We start from the raw sequence: 19,185 nt of genomic DNA, 5'->3' as shown, positions 1-19,185 counted from the left end.
CCATTTCAACTAACCTCTTCCCTTTTCCTAACACAGGACAGTTATTCCCATCTTTAATACCATCGAAAAGCCTGTCAAATGGCGGGGGGAGGGGAGGTGTTCCCTCTAAAAACTCTCTCCCGCTAAAAGGGAGGGGAATAAGGGACAACGTTAAGATACAAGCCTTATTTAACACTGTACATTTCAAAGGCTTTCATTGTTGACTCTGGGCCCGTTTATTCCATTGAAATCAATGCAGCTGGGGGGTAGGAAGGTTGAATTCATTGGCATGCGCAGGTGCTCAGCTCTCCTGGTGGAAGGCTCGCGTTGTAAAACGTGGCAATGTTTGTTCCTTGCCTCCCTACTGCCTCCTTGCCAAGCTTGTCACTGCGACCCGGTGGGCTCGGTGCGTGACGACTGTGAGCAGATGACCGGACTGTGCTCATGCAAGACGGGCATCACCGGCATGAAATGCAACCAGTGCCCCAACGGAAGCAAGCTGGGGATGACGGGCTGCGAGAAAGGTGAGGCGAGGAAGCCACTCAGCCAGTGGCTCTTTTTCCTTGCGGAAGCAACCTTGGGTCAGTTGTGATGTGCTGGCTAGCGGGTGCGCGGCTACCGCTGCCTTCTGCTGACCTGTTCACACGTGCGGCATCTGTCGCCCCTTAGTGGCTGACCCGGAGAAGGGACCCAAGCCCGAGTGCTCATGCTACCATAGAGGTTCTCTTTTCGCCGAACTGCCAGGCGATTATTTCTTTGGGCCTGTGTCTGTTCCTTGAGGTCTGTACACCCACAGACTCGCGACAACAGATTGTCTCAGACCGCTGGCCTTTAACCAGGCTAAAAGTCTGTCTTGTCATCCTCGGTGGGACCAATTGAATCTTCTCGGGAAAGCCCCTGACTGAGCTGGGCTTGTTTTGCATCCGCGACCGGAGCAGAGGGCCACCGCGTATGTGTATCACTCGCGTGTGCGTCTTTTCCCTTCCTCTCACCCCCAGATCCCTCCGCGCCAAAGACCTGCCGCGAGCTGAGCTGCGAGTTCGGGGCGTCGTGCGTGGAGGTCAGTGGCTTTGCCCACTGTGAGTGCCCGTCCCCGCTGTGCGTGGAGGCCAACATGACCAAGGTAAAAGGAGGAGGCAGCCCGGTGGGGCTGGGGGCTAGACGGCAGGCACTCGTGCATTTAGCTGGCTCGGCCTTGCTGGTTTGGAGCTGGGATGCGTGTGGGACTGAAGCCCGGCGTTTCTGCTGGCTGCAGGCAGAGCCGCTCTGCTCAGCGTGCAGAGAGAGATGATGTTGCCAGCTGTCGAAAGGCCGGGATTTCTCTGATAGCCTCACACGGTGCCTCTGGGCTCCTCCTTTCAGGATTCATCTCCCAGGGTCTCCTCCCAGCAGAGAGACACAAACAGGAGTCTCCCTGGCCTTTAACCCTTCACTGACCATTTAAAGAGGGAGGTTTATTTTGCGTGCGGGGCCTGCGTCGTGGGTGGGGAGGGAGGAGAAAACCGTGTTTCAGGTGGGCTCTGCCTTACAGAGGGAATGATGAGAGGAGGTGACGATCTCTCCAGCTGCCCCCACTCTCCCTTGCCCTTCCCAGGTCTGTGGCTCTGACGGAGTGACCTACGGTGACCAGTGCCAGCTGAAGACCATTGCATGCCGGCAGGGGCAGGTCATCAAGGTGAAGCATGTTGGGCAGTGCCATGGTGAGTCTCTCCCCTATCGACCACTCTGGACAGGCACATACGGGCCGTGCTTAGCCAGCTCCTCTCAGCATGACTCAGCACCTAGACAGTAATAAGGTGATAAGTACCGTTCAGCATGGATTTACCAAGAACAAATCATGTCAAACCAGCCTAGTATCCGTCTTTGACAGGGTAACAAGCCTTGTGGAGAAGGGGGAAGTGGTAGTTGTGACAGATCTCGACATTAGTAAGGCTTTTGATACTGCCTCACATGATCTTCTCATAAGCAAATTAGGGAAATATGGCCTAGACGAACCTACAATAAGGTGGATGCACAACTGGTGGGAAAAGCGTACTCAGAGAGTAGTTATCAGTGGTACACAGTCAAGCTGGAAGGGCATATCGAGTGGGGTCCCATAGGGATTTGTCATAGGTCCAGTTCTATTCAGTATCTTCATAAATGATTTGGGTAATGGTATAGAGAGTACATTTATAAAGCTTGCGGACGATACCAAGGTGGGAGGGGTTGCAAGTGCTTTGGAGGACAGGATTAGAATTCAAAATGATCTTGACAAACTGGAGAAATGGTCTGAAATAAATAGGATGAAATTCAGTAAGGACAAATGCAACGTACTCCACGTTGGAAGGAATAACCAATTCCACAAATACAAACTGGGAACTGACTGCTTGGGAAGGAGTACTGCGGAAAAGGATCTGGGGTTTATAGCGGTTCACAAGCTAAATATGAGTCAATAATGTGATGTAGTTGTACAAAAAAAAAAAAAGAGTGAACATCGTTCTGGGATGCATTACCAAGAGAATTGTATGCAAGACACGAGAAGTAATTTTTCCGCTCTACTCAGCACTGATAAGGCCTCCACTGGAGTATTGTGTCCAGTTCTGGGCACCAGGCGTTGGGGAAAATGTGAACAAATTTGAGAAAGTCCAGAGGAGAGCAAGAAAAATGATTAAAAGTCTAGACAACATGACCTATGAGGAAAGATTGAAAATCTGGGATTGTTTAGTCTGGAGAAGAGAAGACTGAGGGGGGACCTGATGATAGTCTTCAAGTATGTAAAAGGTTGTTACAAAGAGGAAGGCGATAAATTGTTCTCCTTATCCGCTGAGGACAGGACAAGGAGCAATGAGCTTAAACTGCAGCAAGGGAGATTTAGGTTAGAAATTAGGAGAAACTTCCCCACTGTCAGGGTAGTTAAGCACTGGAACAAATTGCCCAGGGAGGTTGTGGAATCTCTGTCACGGGAGGTTTATAAAAGCAGGTTAGACAAACAGCTGTAAGGGATGGGCTAGATAATACTTATTCCTGCCTCAGTGCAGGGACTGGACTAAATGACCTATTGAGGTCCCTTCCAGTCCTACGTTTCTGTGATTTTTATTACGCCGCTGGGCGCAATCTCTGGCTGCCTCCCTCTGTCCCTCCCCCATAGACCCAGCCCTGCCTCCCAGAGGATGAGATCCATGGCTCCTGTCCAATCCATCCCTCTAACCGCCTCCTCTTGCTGCTCTTTCAGAATCCATCACCCACATGAGTCACACCGTACAGCCCATGCCACTGCCCACGCTGCCCCTGGACAAGCTCCTCCACCCCCCGCCTCTAAGGCTTACCACCCCGGCCCCCAACCCCACGGAGACAGCCACCAGTTCCCTGCTGTTCGAAGCCAGGCCCATTCCTAGAAGCCAGCCTGCCACTGTACGGGTGACCACCGCCCGGCCGGCAACCACCCCCTGGACCACCCAGGGGATCCGCAGGACCACCATCCGCCCCCTCTCCACCGCTCCTGTGGTCCTGGCCACCCCCCCACCTGCGTACTCGGAGTCTGGCAGTGCAGAAGGCAGCGGGGACCCAGAACTGGGCATCAGTGGGGACCAGGAAGCCAGCGGGGCTGGCTCTGCCGGTAAGTGCCCTCTGCTTCGGTTCAGTAGTCGCGTGGTGTCCAAGCCCTGCTCCCACCACTTCTGCTTCCTCCTTAGCAGCTGTTCTAGCTGGTGGGCCCTGAGTGGAGCTGGCGCTGCCAAAACTACCCCAGTGCCAGGGGCTGAGCTAGCGCCAGCTCTCAGCTCCCAGCCCAGACCTCCTTGAAGGCTGGTCACAGCATCTGCTTCGGGGAGGATTGGAGCTGTGAGACAGGAGGTGGGTGCTGGCGAAAAATGGTGCCTAGGCAGCCTCGGGGTGGGGAGGGAGGGTCTCCTTCAGCACAGGTAGGAGGCCTCTAGTCCCCGGTGCTGTACTGCCAACCTGCCTCCTTGCTCACCTACAGCAGGGGCCACCTTGTCAGGGGAGACATTAGTCCAGTCTCCATGGCCTGTTCAGCCCTGGGCTTCTCAGCACAGCAAGGGGGCTTTAGTAGTGAGGAGGGCTGCCTGCTAGCACCTGGAGAGTCACCTGCCCGTCCATCTCCCACAGGCCACCAGGCTGAGCGTGGCTACTGCTGACTGGGTCTGATGGGGCCTTTTGCTGGGGCTGTGATGGGGGTGGGTCCTGCCTCTCACTGGGGCTGTGACAGGGCCAGAGGGGCTCCTGCCTATCGCTGGGGCTGAGAGAGGGACAGGGAGTCCCGCCTCTCGCCGGGGCTGTGATGGGGCCGGGGGGGGTCCCACGTCGTGATGGGGCTGGAGGGGGTCCCGCCTCTCACCAGGGCTATAAAATGCCCATGTGGCCCCTAATGCCATTCAGGGGAAGAGGAGCCAGAGGAGAGCCAAGTGACATCCACCCCCGCCATTGAAAGAGCGACGTGTTATAACTCCCCTCTGGGATGCTGCTCGGATGGCAAGACGGCAGCTGTTGACACAGAAGGAAGCAACTGCCCGGGTGAGTGTCTGCCCCGTGACTGAGCGGGGGGGCGCGACAGAAAATCTCTTGAGCTACACGGAGTGATGGCTGGTGCGGGGAGCTGCTGCCCACTTGTTTGGCGGGGCGTCTCTCTCCCAGATCTTCACTGGTAGCCTGTTAGCGGGAGTTGTAGGGGCTCATTTTGACCTACGTAGGCCCACGTGGCCTGGGACGATCATACATGAAATAGCCTGGTGTACTGACCTCCCAGGCCTGTGTCTTTGCCCAGGTTTTGAGGCGTGATGGGGTGATTAGGGCTGGTCCTGGTGGTAGCAAGGAGAGGAGGGGGGCGCTGCCTGGGTTTCGATTTCGTCTCTGGCTAACGACCTTTTGGTTTGCGGCTAGCAGCCACAGCTGCTGGTTCAGTGTTTCTGACATGGCCGTGTTTGGGGTTACGGCCAAGGCGCCTGGGAGCTTCTCTTTCAGTCGTGTTCTGCCCCCTGGCAGCAGGCACTGCTCTCGCCAATCGGTGTGGCTCCTGTCTCGCTGAGTGAGAGACTCTGGGAGTTTCCTTCTGAACTCGTCCTGTGCCCGGAGGGCATGAGAGCTGGGGCGCGCATCTCCGGAGCCCCAAGCACACGGTCCTGATACGGGCCCTTGTCGTCCTGCTCTTGAGCTTAGCAAACCAGGTCCCCTCCCCATGCACGTTCCAGGTGGGTTTCTCCCAAGGTTCTCCTTGTCGTCGTCCCCACACTCCCTGCGGTCGGGTTTCCAGTGGGATGCCCCCTTCTCTTTGCGTACAGTACCCCCATCCCCACAAGGGGGTGCAAACCCTCCATGTACTAACGCCAGTGCCAGGAGGGTTGCTTCCTGCAGCTCCCTGTGCACCCCCATGAGACTCTCGAGGGGGGGATCCCCCTTTGCAGGGCTCCGTGCTGTTTCTGTCCTCTTCCCCTGATTTCTGGGTGGCTCGGTGGGAACCCTGCAGGAAGTGCCAGACCACAGAGCCCCAGAACCTACAAACAGGCTCCCCGGTTCCCTCCCCCAGCCAGGGAATTCTCCTCGCCAGGAGTCCGGTTCCCTATGGACTCCCTCAGCTGCCTCTGTGTCTTGCATGCTCATGTCTGATCCTGCCTTATTGATTGTGTCCTGCTCTGGCTAACGTCTTTCTCTTGTTACCCAGCCGGTCCAGGGGGGCTGCTATCCGGGCCAGAGTTCAGAGGAAACCGTATGGTAAAAGCTGCCATCTCTAGCCTGGTTTTTGCCATCTGACCCACCTGCTCCAGCAACCTCAGATACTAATCCTCCATAGCCATCAAAACTAACCCAAGCCCTGGCACTCCCCACACACTGCCATCCACCCCCGCCAGGGACTGAACGCTCTGCTCAGCTGTTTGCTGTCAGCCCCCTCCCAGCTAGCCCGCTAAATGAGTCTGTCTTGTTTCTTTTTGTTGCCCCTCCTTCCCATAGCCACCAAGGTCTTCCAGGGAGTCCTCATCTTGGAGGAGGTGGAGGGCCAGGAGCTGTTCTACACGCCCGAGATGGCTGACCCCAAATCGGAGCTCTTTGGGGAAACGGCGAGGAGCATTGAGAGCGCGGTGAGTTGACAGCCCTGGGAGCCGTGGCCCTGCATTTGGCAAAAGGGAGGAACTTTCCTCCTCGGCTCAGAGTGTGATGGTCAGGTATCCTTCCTTAAGCTGCTCTACGAGGGTAAATGTAACCTAGCCCTGTGCAGCACGTGGGGAATAGAACTCGTGACTTTTGGCTCCAAGAACACGCGCCTCTAACACGGGAGCTAACTGAGAAGCTCTCTTAACGGCTGCAAGTAACAGGGCTCATCTGTCTCTATGGACTGTCCACGAGTGGGCCAGGGGTCTCTCACATGCTGAGTGAATATGACAGATGCACCCCTTCGGCACCGCCATGTGTCTACAAGTTACGTCGGGATGTGCTTTCCTAGGGCAGAGCTTTCTAGTGGACTGGTCTGAGACCCGGCTAGTATTCCTGGCTGTGCCAGTGAAGCCCCAAGTGCCCCTGGGTAAGACACACTCCCCTACGCGCATACCCCTCTGTGCCTCAGTCTTCCTGTCTGTAAAATGGGAACAATAAGACCTTGCCGCCTATGTCAAGTTCTTTGAGATCCTCGGATAAAGTTTCCTCTGTGTTGTTATAATTAGAGATGGGCTTAAACCCCGAAGTTGGAAGCAAACTTTGAAAAACCTCAAGCTCAAGAGCTTCCATGGATCAGGAGTGTGGGGCTGCTTGGCTAAGTGGCATTGCTTTGAGCCTCTCTGTTGCTATAGGTGTATGTGTGTTAATGGAAGATCCCCTAGAAAAGGGGCTGTCCCAGCCCCGTGTCTCTGCTCCAGGCTTCGCTCCTCCAGACTCTCCCAGACACCTCGGGAAGTCGCGCTCATCAATACAGGTCCCTGCTTTTCCAAGACTTGTAAAGCTCAAACGCTGCCGGCGCATCGCTCTCTCTGCTTTGCCGGCTCTGAGGCAGGCGCGGTGCCCCCTTAGATGTGCTAGGCAGCGGGTGAGACAGGAGCAGTATTGTGCTGCTGACTGCAGTGTGGTACAGCAAATGCACAGCATCCGTATGAATGGAACCAGCATAGTTCGCATTCGCAGACTGTTCCGGGTGGCACTTAGGAATTTGGCAAGTGCTTGGTACAGTTACATAATTAGACGTGCACTTGGCATATGGGCCACGTGGTTCATGCAGCTACGTGTAACAGTCACAATATTTTGCATTGCGATAGAGGCTTCCATTGGAAGGTCTCAAAGCACCTTAATCCTCGCCACCCCTCACCTCTCAGGGGATAGATTTCATTATCCCCATTTTACAGATGGGGAAACCGAGGCACATAATGGGTAGGTGCCATTTGTCGCGTAGTAAGTTTGTGGCTGAGCCGAGACTAAAACCCAGTCCTGTGCTTCAGCCATCCTTCATTCCCTTAGCAACAGGCATGTTTGCGTAGCTATTGGTATGCCCCTTTAACACATGGAGATATTAGGACCAAAGCGGAGTTGGGGTGGGGGAGGGGGAACTTTCCTAGTGTAGAGAACCCCATGGAACCTCTCCTTTGGGACACCCTTGTGTCCTTGCCCTCTGGCTGAGGGGAAAGAGTGCGGGGGCTTGGATCCAGCCCGGGTGAGGGACAGATGGAAGGGTGTGTTAAGGCATTGGGCTGGGACTCAGGGGATCTGCCCAGCACTGCCACAAACTCCCTGGGTGACCCTGGGCAAGTTGCTCCAGCTCTCAAGGACAGACTTTCAGGGGTATTTAAGTGCCTAAAGATGTAGCTAGGGGTTCAGCGGGGTATGGGAGTCCTATGGGAGTTGGGCACCGAACTGGCCTAGATGCTTTTAAAAATGCCGGTAGGTGCCAATCTGCATCTTTCGGCACCTAAATACCTTAGTCAATCTGGCTCTCCTGGCTCTGTTCCCCACCTGTGAAGTGAGCGTACAGCCATTCCCTTTTCCCCACCCTTGTCTGTCTTGTCTCTTTACCGTCCATTGTGAGCTTGTCGGGCAGGAACTCTCTCACCCCAAGTGTCTGCGCAGTGCCCGGCATGGGAGGGGAGGGGACAGGGGTCTGTGTCGTGCCCAGCAAAACGGGGGCCCGATCTTGGTCAGGGGTCTGCACTTTGCCCAGCACAACGTTGGTGGCCTGGTCTCAGTCAGGGGGCTCTGCTCAGTGTCTGGCCTAATGTGGAGAGGGAGTGGGGGGGTCTGTGCAGAGCCTGGCACAAGGAGGGCCCCCTGATCTCTGTTAGGACCCGTAGCAGGGTAGTGTAATCCTGCTGCTTCTATTCATAGTAAGCAGAGGCTCAGGAACCCAGTAGGTGGGGGGGTGGGCGGGGGCACCCTAAGTCCACGCCACCACGGCCCCAGTCCAACTCCCTTGCTTTGTGTTTCTCCCCCTTGGCCAACCAGCTGGACGAGCTTTTCCGGAACTCCGACGTGAAGAAGGATTTCAAGAGCATCCGCGTGCGAGACCTGGGCCAGAGCAGCGCGGTCCGCGTCATCGTGGAGTCCCACTTTGACCCAGGTGAGAGCCGCCCCATCGGCTCTGCTGATGCTCCCCGGCAGCGCTATCTGCCTGGAGGGGGTGGGAGAGCCGGGGGGCTGGAGCGACTGCAAACCCAAGGAAATCGCACGAGCTAGGCAGGAAAGGGCCTCGTTAAAAACACCAAACGCTGGGTCTTTTGTTCAGCAAGTGCAGCAGGCGCGCCGGGGGAGGGCACCGGGGCTGCGGCAGGGAAGGGATTGAAAAGCATCGGATGCTTCATGAAAGGGAAGGAGGGCGGGGGCTACCCTGTCCTCACTCTGTGCCTTTCCCTTCCTCTTCCTGGGTGCGAGCAGCCACCTCCTACACAGCGGCGGACGTGCAGAGGGCCCTGCTCAAGCAGATCAAGGCCTCCAAGAAGAGGCCCATCCTCGTGAAGAAGCCTCAGCAGGACCACATCAAATTCATGGACTTTGGTGAGCGCTTTGCACCCGCGGTCTGCCTGTGTCGCTCGCTCTCTCTTGTCCTCCCTGCTTCCGTCCTCGGCTGGTCCTTGTCCTCTCTGGCAGGAGCCCATCCAACGCACCTTGTCCTCCGGAGGACGTTTCATCCGCAGAGACCGTAACGCTCGGCTTCGCCAGGGCCGCGCCAGTCTCCGGGACACGCTGGGAGCTGTGTTCTGCCCAGCTTGGCTCCTTGGGAACCGCCGGGCTCCCTTAGCCCAAAAATCCCACCCGGACCCCAGTTCACTGTCAGGTCAGATCCTTGGCCAGCATGAATCTGGGCAGCTCCCTTGAGTGCTGATTTACACCAGCTGAGGGTCTGGCCCTTGTCTCCATTTCTTCTCCTACTGCCTGTGCACGGAACAGAAACCCCCATGTTATAATCTGCGCGCCCCCATCCCTGCCGCCAAAGAGGGTCTGCAGCCCCGGCCATCGTCCTGCCCCCTGCGCTCCCATGAGGTTGGGAGCCATGTGATACTGCAGCGCAAGGGCTCAGGTGCCAGGGCTTGAGTGCCCACAAAATCGTCAAACGCCCCATCGCTGCTGTCGCCCGGTAACCGCGGGGCGAGGGGAGTCAGCCGGGCAGCCCCATGGGCTTGAACAATCCATTTCCTATTGATCTGCCAGAGAATAGCGAAGCACAAGCAAGTATTGATGTCGCATGCAGTTCAGTTTGATTAGGGAGTGTATTTAGCGTGATTAGCACTGACGTACTCCAGTGACAGCCACTCTGCAAACACCCCAGATGGGCTAGACCCCTGCCAGAGCCACCCACCTGCCAGCTCAGGCAGCGAGTCTCCTGATCCCCGAGGAAGAGCTGTTAGTCGGAGGAGAAAGCTATGGGGAGAGAGGTGGCCATGGGTGGGGGGCGTGGGTTGAGCCATGAGACTGACTTTTCTCCAGCCTTTCAATGTGGTGGAATAGACGGTTCTTCGGCCATTATCTCTTGAGATGGTTCATCCAGGCCCAGTGGAGGGCAGAGGATGCTACTTCCTGAATGAACCAACCCTTGTAAGGGGGTGGGAAGGCTCAGGATCAAGACTCAGTCCCACCGCAGCCCCTGAAAAACCATTCATCTCATGTTACAGGTGGGGAAACTGAGGCGCGGGCAGGTAAATGGTCTAGCCCGAGTTCATTGTCAGAGCTAGGAATAGAACCCAGGAGTCCTGACTCCTAGTCCCCTGCTCTCCTCATTAGGCATGTGCTCCCTCCTGGTGCGAGGAATAGAACCCAGGAGTCCTGACTCCTAGGCACCTCGCCGCTCTAACTTCTCTACCTCACTCTGAAAGCTGGGAATTGAACCCAGGAATCCGGCTCCCGGCCCCCTACCTTCCCCAGGGATGCCAGCTGGGTGCCAGGTTCCTCCTGAGGGCCAATCCACCCCTTGCTGTGTTCCAGACTGGATTCCCAGGCTTTTCACCACCACGACCACCACCACCACTGCCACCACCATGGCGCCTATCACCACCCGGAGGTTTACCGCCCCCACCGCTGCCCACGTCCTGCCCCCGGAGGCCATGGAGAGGCCCAGCACCAAGATGGCAGGGCCCGCCACCACCAGGAGACCCACCGCCACCGTGCCGGCCACGACCCGGAGGAAGCCCACGCGCCTGCCCCCCGCCACCAAGAAGCCGGCCCGGCCCTGTGACTCCCACCCCTGCCTGCACGGCGGCACCTGCGAAGACGACGGGAAGGAGTTCACCTGCAGCTGCCCCGCGGGGAAAGGGGGCGCGGTCTGCGAGAAATGTAGGTGGTTCCCTGTCTGTGGGGAGTAGTGAATGAATGGCAGGGGGCCTGACTGTGAGGAGCTAAGCCCCCGCAGCCCTCGGTGACTCCAGCTGGAGATGGACGGGGGGCGGGGCGGGCACAGCCCCATGCTTCCCAGTGAATAACAGTGATCCGGATTTGTGTTAGGCACAGCCAACTTGCACACGCAATGGGGTACCCAGACCAGGCGGTGTGTGTGCAAAGGACTGCAATTAGCCATTTGCATGCACAGTTGTGCCTGCATCATGCGGGACAAACACCTGTCCAGAATGGTCTAGTTATTATGTAGTCCTGCCTTGAGTGCAGGGGACAGGACTGGATGACCTCTCGAGGTCCCTTCCACTCCTACACTTCTGCGATTCTATGAATTGGCCGCTCATTCTCTTTGCAAATCAGGCCCAAATTGAAAAGCATCTTTTCTCTCCCTCTTCATCCCCTCTGCCCCCACAATGACACTGCAGGCTGGAGGAGGCTAGAAATGCCACACTGGTCCCTCTAGCCCCATGTCTTGCTTCTGTTCAAAACAGGCGGGCCACTCCCCGTATAAGGCACCTCCTTCGAAATACGACAGCCTTAGTGAGGGGACGCGTCCAGCAGTCATTTCTTCCTGACCCCAGGCAGTGATGCACTAGTGCCTTGCCGCATGAGGATTGTGAGCTCTGGGCGGGTCATACCAGCTAGTGGAACATGCTGTTCTCAGCCTCAGAGGCCAATGAACGCTGGGTACGGTCTAGCATAAGTGGATGCACCTGGGCGGTTCAGGACCTATCCCCCAGCACTCTGTGCTGCTCATCCACCGACTGCAGGCTGCAACCGAAGCTGTTCCCGTTGGCTGACAGCTCAGGGTGGCAAATCCTTGTCGGGTTGGGGTGTAGGATGGGACTGTAAAGTGTTGATTTCTGGAAATTATTGCCCCTAATGCCAAAAGATGAGGCTTTCAAAGCCGCTTTTGCATGTGGATATCCAGGCCTGTTAATGTTAATGGGAATTGGCTGTCCAGACCCCTTTGAAAATCTCAGCTGCACTAAATAAGAACAGGGGTGATAAATGTAGCTCTATCGTGTGGGATTCGGGGAGAAGAGAGAAAAATGATCCGAAGGCTGGAGGGGCTGGGTTATGAGGAATGATGCACGCAGCTCGGGGGGACGGGGTAGCTCTCTGAGTGTGTGAAAGGCGTATCCGACCCGGAGGGAGGAGGAGAACTGAGGGGCACCTGCATGGGTCTAGCTGGGAGCAAAGGGGTGAAATCAAACAAGAGGAAACGTGAGGTAAATATCTGGGGGGTGCTGGTAACAGCGAGATTTACAAGGCTGTGGAGTATCACTTGGGGGCGTTGAGCAGTAGGCTGGGTAAATGACCCAGGAGGATGGTGTAGGGGACCGATCCCATAATGACCTGGGGTGGAGCGGATGGGGCCTAGCATGCCCTTTCCATCTCTGACCCTTTCCCACGGACGTACAGGGAGGGTGGCGCTCTCGGACTCACATCAGGGGTTGTCTCTCTCTCTCTTTCTCCCGCCACGCCCCGTCCTCTTTCCGTCTGTGCTCACAGCCATCAGGTACTTCATCCCCGGCTTCGGCGGGAAGTCCTACCTGGCCTTCAAGATGATGAAGGCCTACCACACGGTGCGCATCGCCATGGAGTTCCGGGCCTCCGAGCTCAGCGGGCTGCTGCTCTACAATGGGCAGAACCAGGGCAAGGACTTCATCTCCCTGGCGCTGGTCAACAGCTTCGTGGAGCTCAGGTGGGTGCCCCTAGCTGTCAGCCTGGGCCCGGCCCCCATCAGGGGTTACTCAGCGGGGAAGGGAGGGGAGCAGCCTGGCAGCGTGAGCAGGGACCCAACTCCCCTAGACGTTCCATGGGTTGCTTAGTCATCGAAAGCACAGATTCGTCTGTCCCTTTTTACCATGCAGGCCCCTCTGGCCAGGGTGCCTCCCAGCCAGGCTGTCCTCCGCCCGAGCTCTCCGCATAGCCTCGCCAGCTCCTGCAGCTGAACAGCCGTCTCTTTAAACCTGGCCCAGCGAGGTTTTGCCTCCTACAGGAACACCCCTTTGGGGGCTGATGGGATGCAAAGCACTGGACAGCTATAACAGCAGGGGTCTGAACCCAGCCAGATCCAGGGTCTGGAGTGGTGGGTGGGAGAATGGGGCGTTAGTGAGCCAGTTGTTAAGATCAGAAGGACCAAAAAAATAAAAGGGGTCTCGAAGGAAACAAACACTTCTGCAACAAAAAAACAACAACAACAGTTTTTCAGCAAAACCCAATGAAAACATTTGGTTTTCAAAACCTGAACATTTTTGGGGTGTTGATTTTGGGGGTTTGTGCTACTCCCCCTTGTCTAATCCCTGTTTTCTACTGGAAAAGGATGGAGAGAAAGGAGCATCCCAAAATCAAACCCTGTACATGGTGGGAGTTTAAAAAGCCAAAATGAAAATTCTGTTTGAAATGAAACAGTGGCCGGGGGGCCTACAGATTCTGGACAATGGGGGGCGGGGGGTGCCCTCAGGGGAAGCCTATGTAATGAGTCCAATCTGCCTACCCTACGATTCCAGAGGCTGTCTGGTGTGTACAAAGATCACATCACCCACCACTGAAATGCAGCCACCTCTGTGGTGGGAAGTGGCAGCTGGGATGTGGTTGCAGCGTCTGAGAAGCTGTCCCAAGCACCACTTTTCCTGCAATAGCCACGGCGCCACCCCAAGCCCACTGCCCCCCTCCTCCATTTCAGGTTCAACACAGGGTCTGGTACAGGCGTCATCACCAGCAAGGTGCCCGTGGAGCCTGGCAAGTGGCACCAGCTGGTGGTGAACCGGAACCGCCGCAATGGCATGCTGTCGGTGGACGGGGAGCCCCACGTGAACGGGGAGAGCCCCAGCGGTACCGACGGGCTGAACCTTGATACAGATCTGTTCGTCGGAGGGGTGCCGGAAGACCAGATGGCTGTGTGAGTAGTGGGCGGACTTAGCTTCCCCTGCAGAACTGCTGCTCCCAGTGTCCTAGCGCTTCCTGCTGGTGGCTTCTGGCTGTGCATCCATAGAGGGAAAGTGGGGGGTTGAGGCCAGCACCTGAGTCCTCTTTGGAGCAAAATCTGGGGTGATGGTAGAGGCAGACGGCTCTCGGAGCTCAGGGGGCCGGGGGAGCCCCTTCTCCTGGGCAGAGGCGGGAGCGGGTTTGGAGGGGAGGATCCTGGCCTGGAGTCTCTGCAGATGAGCCCAGGCAAAGCCAGGCTACTAGCACAGACACCACACGGCCCGTCACGCCCTGGCCCCTCTGTCTCTCCTGAGCGCCGCCCTCCCGTCCCTTCAGGGTGGCAGATCGCACGTCAGCCACCGCCGGCCTGAAGGGCTGCATCCGCCTGCTGGACGTGAACAACCAGATGTATGACCTGCGGGAGAAGGGCAGCGACGTGCTGTACGGCAGTGGGGTGGGCGAGTGCGGGAACAACCCCTGCCACCCCAACCCCTGCCACCACGGCGCCATCTGCCACGTCAAGGAGGCCGAGATGTTCCACTGCCAGTGTCTCAACGGCTACACGGGTGAGAAGCTGGGGGAGTGACACTGGGAGAGGGGGCATCCCTGGGGGTGGCCCAAATCACGAGTCCCCTTCGCCCACCCTAAGAGATCCCACACTTAGGTGATCATGTCGCCACCCGTTGCTGGAATGCAGCCACCTCTGGGGTGGGGCGTGGTGGTTGAGTAGCAGTGCACAGCAACGGTGCCCAGTTGGAGGTGAATCCTGAGATCAGGAGCCCGGAGTTAATAGCCAGCCATTCTTACACAAAAATATATGCCCATAAGTCAAGGCCTCTTGGGTTTTCCGTGACCCAGAAGGCAGACCCTCCAGCAGCGTGGCCTGCCCCTAGTGCCAGGCAAGGACATCAGTCCATTACTGACCCAGCCAGTGCAGCCTGCCCCCAGGTGGATCAGTTAGAGGTAGGCTAAAGGGACCGGAAACATTCCTCCCTGGTGCGCACACACCTGATTGTACGTGAGCCCAGAGCTTCCAGCCACACCCCGGCCCCGAGACCCCTCCCTGATGTGCTGCTTTTCTCCCCTAGGTCCCACCTGTGCCGATGAGAGGAATCCGTGTGACCCCAGCCCGTGCCACGTCTCTGCCACCTGCCTGGTGCTGCCCGAGGGAGGCGCCAAGTGCGAGTGCCCCATGGGGCGGGAAGGGGAGTTCTGCGAGGCAGGTGGGCTGCGATGGGCCTGGCGTGTGGCGGGGAGGGTCTCTGTGTGCGAGGGGCACCCACCTCCCTGGCTAAGGGCTTGGGGGGCACAGACCCAAGTGGCTTCTCCTCTTCTCAGCTCACCCCCTCTTGTTTTGTGACTCAGTGACGGAGCAGGACCAGACCCGGCCGTTCCTCCCGGAGTTCAACGGCTTCTCCTACCTGGAGCTGAGAGGGCTGCAGACCTTTGGGCGCGAGCTGCAGTGAGTGTGTTTCACGGCCACAGAGAAGCCAGCAGGGAGGGGGAGGGGAAGTGTGAGAGGGAGGTACAGGGATGGGGAGGGGACTGAGGACTATTCCTGAGAGGTGGCGGGAGCGGGGGTGGTCTCCTCCCCCAGGCACAGCACCCACTGTGACCCATTCTTCCCACACTGCTAAGTGGGAGGCGGCCCCGGGATGGAAAGGACCCTCCTGCAGATAGGCACAGCTGTGCCATCGGGCCCAGTAAGACTTCGCCCTCAAGGGCTCTGTGCCACTCAGGCCAGAGGCCCTCGGGCTGGGGGAAGGGGGAAGCTGGCCCGTCTGCTGGCCCCATTGGCTGAACAGAGGATGCCGCTGCCCAGGCTGTCAGGCTGGCTCTGGTGGCGGCAGAGACCTTGCGGTGCAGCCCCTCGAGAGGGGACGAAGGGAGAGACGGTGCCTGGGCCTCGCGTGGCAGTAGCCCTGGGGTGGCTGGTTGGGAGGGCAGCACTCATTTGCCCTCTCTTCTTCAGGGACAAGATGTCCATGGAGGTCGTGTTCCTGGCCAGGAACCCCAGCGGCATGATCTTCTACAACGGGCAGAAGACGGACGGCAAGGGGGACTTTATCTCTCTGGCCTTGCACGATGGCTACCTGGAGTATAGATACGACCTGGGCAAGGGGGCAGCTGTGCTCAAGTACGTGCCCATAGGCTGCTTGGGGGGGGGGGGGGGGGGGGGGGGGGGAGGAGGCTCTGCTTTGGGCTCTCCAAGTGGGTGGGAGAGTGCCCCCTATGGAGGGGGCATTGCCTCGCCAGAACAGGCCCCTAGCCCTGTTAGCTGCTGGGGTGGCACAGAAGGGGACCAAGGAATGGAAGGCAGGGGTTGAGGGTTAACACCAGGACCCCTTGGCTCTGGCCCTTCGCTCATTGGTTTGTGGTGCTCCTCCAAGGAGCAGGGGGAGTGGGAGTGAAAAGCACCAGGCAGCGCTCCTCTTTGCAGGCACTGGGACCAGACCCATGGAAGGTGGGGCAGATCGGCATTAGCCCGAGTTTTAAGCAGCTGGCACGGCCCCTAAGCAAAACCCCAATGGGGTGGTTGGATCTAGTAGCCAAAATGAACGGGGCTCACTTTAATCAGGTAACCGCGCCCCAGCTCATCTCCGGTCCCACTGGTTCTGGCCCTGATTCCTAGACTCAACGGCGATCGTGTCCCAGCACCAGGAGCGGAGACTTGTTTGTCCTGGAGATACATGATGCGGCCTTTTCACCAGAGAGCCGTTACTACTTCTGTACAACGTGCCCCTGCTGTCAGACGCCTCCGCCGGCTTCTGGGAGGGGTTGGGGTTCTGCCCACGAGGCAGCCGTGGGGTTAAATCTGTTTCCCTCGGTGCTTGCTCATCTTCCATGTTAATAATACCGGGCCAGAACCTTACCTATACTGGGAGTCAGTACAGCCCCGTCCATGTCAATCCAGCTCCATCGATGTAGGCCAGCTGGGGATTGGGCCAGTTGAGTCTAATGCTTCCCAGGGAAGATTGACTGACACATCTCGAAACGCTGATGGGCTCCACTACTAAAATGGCAGTGTGTCGAGGGGGAGGGAGCGGCTTGGACGTGTCACGGGGAATTGTGCCTGCTGTGTTTCACCAGCGCGCCCAGCAGTGTGGGGTGAGCCAAGCCCCATTCAGTATTATGGGATGTTGCAGCCAGCTGTTCTGATGGCTGCTGGACAATAGCCAGGGATGGCTAGACTGCTCTTTCTCTTTCTCTCTGCTGATTCCTCCCGCTGGCCATCTCCTGTGTGTCGTGGCTGGTTGAGTCTTGGCTCCTCCTCCCTTGACACACAGCTGGAAGGATGGTCTAGTGGAGAAGGCGCTGGACTTCAGGCCAGGAGACCTTGGCTCCCTTCCCACCTCTGCCACAGCCTCACTTTGTGGCCTTGGGCCTGTCGCTTGGAGCCAGTTTTCTCAAAGGTATTTCGGTTCCTAAAGAGGCAGAGAGGCACCTAACGAGGTTTTCAAGGGTGCCCAACCCCGTTAGGTGCCTGACGTCCTGGGTGCTTTTGAAAATCCCACACAGTGCTTGTCTTCATCTTTAGGAACCGAAATTCCTTTGAAAATCTGGCCCTTTGCGGCCTAAGCCCTGTTCACTTCCATTGAGACTCTCTGGCTTCTCAATGCTTTCTGAAAATAGGTGTTGGCACTCTTAAGCAGCTGAGGGCCAGAGTGCAACGTAGCTAGGCACCTGCACCCCTTTTAAAAATCTGGCCCTTGGGCACTTTTGAAGATGTCCCCCTGTGGGCCTCAGTTCGCCCCATCTGTAGAATGGGGAGCAGAATCCTTCCTGTCTCCTGCCCTTGACTAAGCTCCTTGGGGCAGGGCCTGTCACTCCCTTAGCATGTCTACACTGCAGCCAGAGGTGTGACTGCAGCGTGTGTAGACGTACCCAGCCTAGCTTTGCTCTAGCTAGTTCCCATAAAAGTGCGCAGTGCCCAGCCCAATGGGGCCCTGGCCAGGGGGTGCTCCCTTATTGCAAATAGGAAATACCAACCAGCACAGTCCATTGTGCCCCCCCTCATCCTCTGCCCAGTGCCTCTGTTGGATGACTTTCACCCCAGCTATGTTTTTTTTTCCCCTTTCTTCCTCGCCAAACCCCATAACCAGGAGCAAGGAGCCAGTCCCTCTGAACACCTGGAATAGTGTGTCGCTGGAGAGGAACGGGCGCAAGGGGGTGATGCGGATTAACAACGGCGAGAGGGTGATGGGAGAGTCACCGGTAAGTTGGCAGGCCAGTGAGATCCCAGCCGGAGATGGTCCCCACCCCCACCAGACCTAGCACAGTCTGACACAGCCTATCCGGGACTTCTTGTACCAGTCCCACTGATTGCAGGGAGACCCACGGGGATGCAAAGCCAGGGGAACAGCAAGCGAGGCAAACCTCTCTTAGAGGAGCCAGCTGGGGCCTCTTGAGCTTAGACAGGCTTCAAATCCACGCCTTTCACAAGCGAAGCGAGTTGAATGGTTCTCAGCCCCAATCATTATTTAGTGGGCATTTTTCCTCTTCACACAACTGGGCATGCTTAGTACCCTGTGCTCAGGGGCGGAAGCAGAGCATGGGAAACCCAGGGAGCCGTGGGGAGAGATGGGGCACCATGCGGCAGATCTGAGGTACCTTTGCAGAGCGATTGGAGTGAAAATTACAGATACAGGCATAAATATACTGGCACATGAAGAGAAGGGAGTTTTTATAAGTAATTCCCTTCTCTTCATGTGCCAGTATAGTTATGCCTGTATCTGTAATTTTCACTCCATGCATCTGAAGAGGTGGATTTTTTTACCCATGAAAGTGTACGCCCAAATAAATCTGTTAGTCTTTAAGGTGCCACCGGACTCCTTGTTGTTTTTGTGGCTACAGACTAACACGGCGACCCCCTGATACTTTGCAGAACTGTGTGGCATAAGCTTTCCCCAGGCTGGACTCTAGCCCCACAGCTCTCAGACCCTCACTTAGCTGCCCTGGGTCACTAGGGGAATGCCTCCTCCCTGTCAGAGCAGGTCCACTCTTCTTTTCTACCTTTCTTTTCCGCCTGGGGAGCTGGCAGCCCCTTTGCAAGAGGAACATCCCTGATTCCCCAGACACTGGCTCTGCGGGTTGTGTCCAGTCAGGCATCCCCAGCTGCAGGTCCCTGACTGTGTGCAGCGGCAGGTCCCTGGCCCTTCCTCCACCGGGGCCTAGTGTTAGGGCCAGATCCTGGCTTCGGGAGCCTTTCCTGGTGCTCTGGATGAAGAGCCAGACAGTGCCTTTCAGGGGGAAAGAAAATTGAGTCATTAAAAGCAATTACCATGATCACACAGATGCCAGCAAATCTGTCCCCACTCTCTCTGCTCCGCTTTCAACCTGGCAGCTTCATTTTTCTGGTTTCTCTCCCCCGCTCCCCTCTACGCTTCTCCCATCTCCCTACAAACGGCCCCACTCACAGCAGGTTAGACACTGGCGTTCTAACCCACACTGCGGATGCTTTCTGCCCCTTCCTTTCCTCACCCG

General features: G+C 57.1%; 1 protein-coding gene across 10 annotated transcripts in view; it reads left to right on the top strand.

The window, feature by feature from the left end:
* Window positions 1-19,185, top strand: part of AGRN (agrin) — a 223,979-nt gene that overhangs the window by 185,950 nt on the left and 18,844 nt on the right. For all 10 annotated transcript variants that reach the window (XM_065575200.1, XM_065575197.1, XM_065575206.1 and 7 more), the window contains 16 exons: window positions 360-503; window positions 978-1,102; window positions 1,574-1,679; window positions 3,191-3,574; window positions 4,354-4,488; window positions 5,920-6,047; window positions 8,389-8,503; window positions 8,818-8,937; window positions 10,363-10,710; window positions 12,283-12,475; window positions 13,460-13,675; window positions 14,038-14,267; window positions 14,790-14,924; window positions 15,067-15,163; window positions 15,674-15,838; window positions 17,805-17,916. In XM_065575200.1, the coding sequence (XP_065431272.1) occupies window positions 360-503; window positions 978-1,102; window positions 1,574-1,679; window positions 3,191-3,574; window positions 4,354-4,488; window positions 5,920-6,047; window positions 8,389-8,503; window positions 8,818-8,937; window positions 10,363-10,710; window positions 12,283-12,475; window positions 13,460-13,675; window positions 14,038-14,267; window positions 14,790-14,924; window positions 15,067-15,163; window positions 15,674-15,838; window positions 17,805-17,916 (2,753 nt within the window). The remainder of the gene's footprint in view (window positions 1-359; window positions 504-977; window positions 1,103-1,573; window positions 1,680-3,190; window positions 3,575-4,353; window positions 4,489-5,919; window positions 6,048-8,388; window positions 8,504-8,817; window positions 8,938-10,362; window positions 10,711-12,282; window positions 12,476-13,459; window positions 13,676-14,037; window positions 14,268-14,789; window positions 14,925-15,066; window positions 15,164-15,673; window positions 15,839-17,804; window positions 17,917-19,185) is intronic.

This window comes from Chrysemys picta, chromosome 21, assembly GCF_011386835.1.
Source record: "Chrysemys picta bellii isolate R12L10 chromosome 21, ASM1138683v2, whole genome shotgun sequence".
Classification (NCBI taxonomy): domain Eukaryota; kingdom Metazoa; phylum Chordata; order Testudines; family Emydidae; genus Chrysemys; species Chrysemys picta.
This window is presented reverse-complemented; position numbering and strand designations above follow the sequence as displayed.